This window comes from Neltuma alba, unplaced genomic scaffold, assembly GCF_004799145.2.
Source record: "Neltuma alba isolate B1F8T4 unplaced genomic scaffold, ASM479914v2 tig00011637_pilon, whole genome shotgun sequence".
Taxonomy (NCBI): Eukaryota; Viridiplantae; Streptophyta; class Magnoliopsida; order Fabales; family Fabaceae; genus Neltuma; species Neltuma alba.
The window spans coordinates 179,819-186,234 of record NW_021636285.1 but is presented as its reverse complement, the minus strand read 5'-3'; the positions used below and the strand labels follow the sequence as shown (position 1 = coordinate 186,234).

Genomic DNA, 6,416 nt, shown 5'->3' with positions numbered 1-6,416 from the left:
ATTGCCCACAAATATCAGTATTAATAATACATAATATATTTATGATATGGATATGAATCTTAGGTGGAAAAACATTAAAAACAAAAAAGCAAATGATACATACGGTGATGGAGGGTTTGGTTTTAGTTTTAATTTTCTAAAAGAAATTAAAAAAAAATTCCCGTAGTGTTTTTTTAAGAATGAGCTATAGGTGTTTTTTTTTTTGTGAGAAAAATAGAATCACCCGTAGCGCTTTGTCAATCAAATGCCACTGGATGTGCTTAATTTTTTTTTTTTAACCTAATATGTCCTCAAGCCAACTCTAACCCTACCTTCTTTTCCTTTCCTGTAGCCTCCTTGCTCTTTTCCTCTTCTCCACTTCTCTTCTTTCTTTCTAGAAGTCTTCATCCTTTCTTCTTCTCACTCTCACGCTTTCCTTCTTTCTCTCAACCCACCATCTTCTCTATCTTTCTCTCTCATGCCTCCATTCCGCTTGTGGCATTTCGCTCCACTCTATGGCTTTCTTGATCTTGTCACATTCAGGTTCACTCTCAACCTCTTTGCATTCTCACATTTGCATTTGATTGCCGGTATCACTTATCATTCTTTGTGAATCTTTGTGTTTTTGCCCCTTAGTGGAAGATCTGGAAACATAAAAATGTAATTTTTGGAATTGTGTTTATCTTTTTGTTTGATTTCTCGTACAAGTTTGAAATTTTAAGCATCTGTGCGGTTTTTTCTTTCAAGTGCTAAATAAAAAATGTTGTTCTTTGTTGTTGTGCAGGAATGATTTAATCTTTGAATCTTTTTAGGGCGTGTTTCTTTAAAGAGCAAAGATTTCAACATATTATGAGCAAGTATACTCAAATTGAAACATGTTCTGTTTTTGTCTTTTGCTTTTATAGGTTTTTCCTATATGAAGATACTGGAGATTGAAGAGTCAGAAAGAAAGAAGATGAATTTTCACAGAAACCAACCAACAGAATGCCTGGGAGATGAATAGCGGTCTCCTAAAAATGGATTATATATTTTTTTTTTAAAAAAAGCAGCTGTTCCGCTTCTTCAAATAAGCACTACAGCTTATCTTTCTTTTAAAAAAAAAATAAATAAATGCTGCATTGAAAAGCACTACAGCTAGTAAAATTAGCAAACCGTAGAACTAATTCTTGTAGCGTTTTGAAAATGCTACCAACTGAAAAAAAAAAAAAAAAACGCTGCAACTGTATATTGACGTAGCAGTGTTACCTGAGAAACAAAGCTTCTGAATCAAACCAAGTGATCGACTACAAAGATTGGCAGATAGCATTAAGCAGGAAATTTCAGTCCCTGAAACTATGGTTTGTGCTTCGCAGCTATGGCCTGGACAACCTCAGAAACTTCCTCCGAAAGCATGTGAAAATGGGCAAAAATTTTGAAAACCTTGTGAAGCAGGATAAGAGGTTTGAGGTATTTGTGCCAAGGTATTTTTCTCTGGTTTGCTTTGGGGTTTCACCATCAGTGATCATCACCAAGAAACCCTTTCGTAATGGTATTAGTGATCACGAGCTCAATGGGAAAATCATAAACGATGATGATGAACATCTTGTGAACGAAATCAACAGTAAATTGCTAGATTTAATCAACGGTTCAGGCAAAGTGTTTATGACTCATGGTAAGGTTGAAGGAGCTTTTGTGATTAGGCGTGCGATTGGCGCCACATTAACTGAGGAACAACACGTGATTATGGCGTGGGAGACAGTTCAGGAACGAGCCACCTCAATCCTCTCAAAGCTTTTTAATTAAAGCATAAAATTATATTCCCTAGAGAACAAGCATTTTGAACGGTGTCAACAATAATATTGATTTATGTACCTTTGTTATTCTATCTATATCTATGTTGTGTTTGGGGTTTTGATTACACTTGATAAATTATGAAGTTAATTACAGCAATCTTCACATCTAACCAAAGAACTTCAGTTCCTCTCCCAAAAATCGTGAAGAAGACATGCTTCGAGAACTAAAGACATGAAACATTGATAGAAGTCATATTAATAAAAATTAGTTGGCAAATCACATTAGAAACATGTCCATTTTCGCCTTCTTTAGGGTAAAAAGGACCCGATTGAGAGCATGAATATTTTTTGTATATGAGAAATTTTCAACCAGTCTTTCTCAGTAATAAAATTTAATGAGATAAACTTTTTCTCATTTTCTTTTAAATGGAAACTATTTGAGATCACCAAAACACGGAACTAGTTTTAGTGCTCATCACTTTGATAAACACTCTAAGCTTATAAGATCTAGAACGTCTATATCTCATTTGGATGGTCCATATTTAATATTTTTATTTTTATTTATTCAAAATAATTACTTTAATATGTATAGAATCTAAAACAGAAATAATCTCTTAACTATCATTCTTTCAAAAATAGTTTTCTTATTTAAAAATAATTAGTTAAAAATTTTGAATCTAAACCATTTAAATTAGATATAAACAATCCAAATGTTACGAGTTTATAGTGCTCATTAAGATGATGAGTACTGAAACTAATTTTACAAAGACACAGCCATACTACTAACAATCACATAGTTGCAAACTAGAACTAGTTTCTGTGCTCATCGTGATGATGAGTAGTATAATGCTCACCAAGTCTCAACAATTCAAATTTAATGTGGATGGTTCAGATTTAATATTTAATGTTTTTGTTTTTTTAAATATTTTTCTTTAATAGGTACATAATTTAAAATAAATGTAATCTCTTAACTGTAAGTTTTTTAAAAAAATAATTTTTATTTAAAATTTTTAAATTTAAACTATTAAAATTGTATTTGAACGGTTTGATTTTACTACAATGATAACTATCATGCTGCCCATGACGAGCACAGGGATGTTCCTCAGAAACATGGGTCGTAATGGGTTGGCCATATATATAAATATATATTATATATATATATTATATCAAAGCTATACGGTGGCCATAACGTAAATGATGTGCAAATACGTGGCTAATTGTGGGTGGTCTTTGAAAGCTACTTGAGGTCCAATTCTATTCGCATTGAGACCCCAGACTGAAAGTGGCCTCTTCCTACCAACTTTCTACTGCCCACCCTATTAACAGACGTATGGATCAAAATAAATAATTATAATTCTATATAAATATATCCTTCTTTTATTTTACTTAAGGAGAACTGTAATAAAATCTTAAAAAAGTAATATAATCAAGAAACAGGCATTGAGTTGTACCAAACTTAAATGGAAACTATTTGGGAATCCTCAAAAGCACTTAAAAAATACTTTTACACAAGTTGGAACAAAACTCTTTTTATACATTTATCTTGGATTCCGTAAAACAGGAGCTAATCCAAACATCTCTAGCTCTTAGTACCAATCAAATTAAAGCTATAAACATAAAAAAAAAAAACTCACGCCTTGTTTGATTTTGTTTTTAGTTTGAACAAGTTTTGTGGAAAAAAATCTGTTTAGATTATTACTCTAAAAAATTATGTTTGAGAAGATTAAGATTGAAGACTAAAGTTTGACGAGTTTGACTTCGAGAGGCAAAAGTAAATTTATGTTATGCTTTTAGCTGCCTGATTTTATAGGGAAAAACAATTTTATGGATTTATATATATATTTGAATTATAACATTTTAATTAAAATATTACATAAATTTGAATGGTTGAAATTATATAAAACATTTGAAAGCACAGTAGCAACCAACAGAAAAAATTGAAAGCAGAACAAAGCGAGATCAAGAAGGGGAAAAAATCACGTGTTCATATAAAGTCTCTTTCTGGTACATAATCAGTTTTGGTCTGCTTATTGATTTTCTATAATTAATATTCCTTTGGTCCTTAATATAATACCTATTTAACTAATTTGATTTGAATAATCATGTTAAGTAAGTCAATTAATTATAAAATAAGACATGTTTTGTCTAAAATATCATAATCATCTTCCTTAATATCTTTCCCTTCTTCTACTTGATTATGATTAAGGGAGTATCCATAAGATAATTTAGAAAAAACCGATAAATATGAAAAAGAAGTCTCACATTTATGACCAAAATCACCTCAATAATTGGATCATATATTAAGAATCGGAGAAGTAACTCTTTATATGAACTAATAATTTCTTCTAGAAAATACCTTATATTTTAAAATTTCAAAGCAAAGGGATAACGCCTTCTCTTTTTTCCATCACAATAAGGAAGTACAAACAACCACACCCCTTGATCCAACCTCCATTTTTGCAAGAGGTTAACTATTTAGCCGTTCATTAACTGTTAGAGAATCCTACAAATTTGAGAGTGTTTAGACTAACTTTTTATAAGTAATTTTTTGATATATGAAATAAATATCTTAACTTGTACAAAAATGCTTCTGAGAAGCTAATCCAAAAAAGCAATCTCACCTAAAAGCTCACATGGAAAAAATAATAACAATGAACAATGAATATTTATGGAACCCATTAAACAATCGAACTATTAGCAGTCACATGTAGTTTGAAACTTGAGTCCCGGTTTTGCAGTTCACAATGACACTAAAGACATGAACAGGCTTCAAGCAAGTTCTCATAAGCCAATGACGTCTACGTTAAAGCCAATAATAATAACTCAATCTGATCATTCCAAGAAACATGTTATCCATTCGTGTAAATCAAAACCCTATGTCCTTGAAGGGTATTCAACATTGATAGAAGTCATACTCAACATTGATTAATAGAAATGAGATGGCAAATCAGGTTAGAAACCTGTCCTTTTTGGCCTTTTTAGGGGAAAAAAACTAAAGGGCTCAAATTAGAGTAATTATGCTCAAAAATTAGAACCCAAAAGCCTATTTAGTTGAAGAGGAAGTTGGGAGAGGGGCCGAAGGAAAATGATCCTTCCCCTTATTTGTTGAGAAATTTTGAAGGAGGTGGGACTCAAATTAACTCCTATTCAAACTGGGGATTTTTTAGAGGGGAGCTAAAATTCTTGACTGTTTTGTCTTATATTTTTACGATATTCCATTAATGCTCATCAAACATATTATTATAAAATTTATTTCAAATAAAAGTATATTATCATAATTAAAAATTTTAAAATAAATATTATTATAATAAAAACTAATTTAAAATAAAAATATTATTACAATGAAAAATTATCTTGTTATACAATTAATTAATTTTTCAAAATATATGATTTTGTTAAATAAAATATATTTTAAAGCTGGGAAAAGAAAAATCTGAAAGAGAATAAAAATTTTAAATTTTTAGAGCATATAAAATTTCTTAATTTGATTATTTAAAACATATCATTATATAAATTGGACTAAAAATTATTGTACCAATTTTTAATATAAATGTTTATATGATAAGACTAAATTTTTATTAAATTATGTAATTTGAATCAAGATGTAAATTAATTTATATAACATATAAATAAAAATATAAACTAACATGTATAGATAAAATGATAAAATAATTACTACTATCCTTCTCTTCTTCTCCTAAATCAAATAAACATCATTAAATATCTTTCATTCCTTCTTTTGGAAGAAGTGGGTAGTTGGACACTGGATCCCCATCAAAAAACATGTGACGCCGAGTCGGGGTTTGGTGAACCAACGGGTCTCCCCTACTCCCCTCCTCTCCCATCATCCCCTCAAACCAAACAGCCCCTTAAAGCCTTGGCGTCATCATGACGGCATTATAATTGCATCCGACAAGTCACGAGTTGGAAGGGCCAGTGAATGTTGGATATATAGCTTTTATATTACTCTTTCAGTCCTAAATATAAAACGTTTTTTTTAGTATAATTTATATTACAAAAGAGATTTTATTTTTAAAACCGAAGAAATGTTATTAAAGTTAATATCGACAGTTATTTCAAAAATATCATAGTTGCATGAGTTACGGTAAAAATAATTCTTATCAGATGAGACCTCATTTTCATTCTATTTATTTGGGATTGAGACCCCAAACTGAACAAATTCCAACCACCTCTATATTTACACCGCCTTAGCTTTTTGATAATAATGCAAGGCAGAGTATCGTTTGCCTCTCTCTCCCCCCTTCCTCTCTCTCTCTCTCTCTGATGTAAGAACTAGTAAAATATCCTCTCTCTGTCTCTTATTATAAAATCCAACTTTTTAAATGGGTTTATCTCTTTCTATAAGATCTTTTTTGAGTTTGTCTAGGCATTTAATCATTATTACCTATTTTGCCTAATACATTATTACCTATTTTGCCCTAGTTTAATGCATTTAATACATTCTCTTTCTTCATTTATCTCACTATTACTCTCTACATCCACCATATTTATATATATGGGTATATTTGAAAACAAAATTGTATTTGGTACATATTAATTTTAACTAATTTTAACTGTTTTCTTAAACCGCATAATTTAGTTAAAAGGATCTTATAATAAAGACGGAATAATAAGTTGTATAAAATTAAGAAAATTTGGTACGCC

At 30.4% G+C, this 6,416-nt stretch overlaps 1 protein-coding gene across 1 annotated transcript; it reads left to right on the top strand.

The window, feature by feature from the left end:
- Nucleotides 1–1,218: 1,218 nt before the first annotated feature.
- LOC114715970 (tyrosine/DOPA decarboxylase 5-like) lies at nt 1,219–1,761 on the top strand (the record flags this gene model as incomplete). The annotated part of the gene is made up of 1 exon (XM_028900887.1): nt 1,219–1,761. A coding segment is annotated over one exon (543 nt), but the record flags the coding sequence as incomplete, so codon positions are not given.
- Between the last annotated feature and the right edge of the window lie 4,655 nt (nt 1,762–6,416).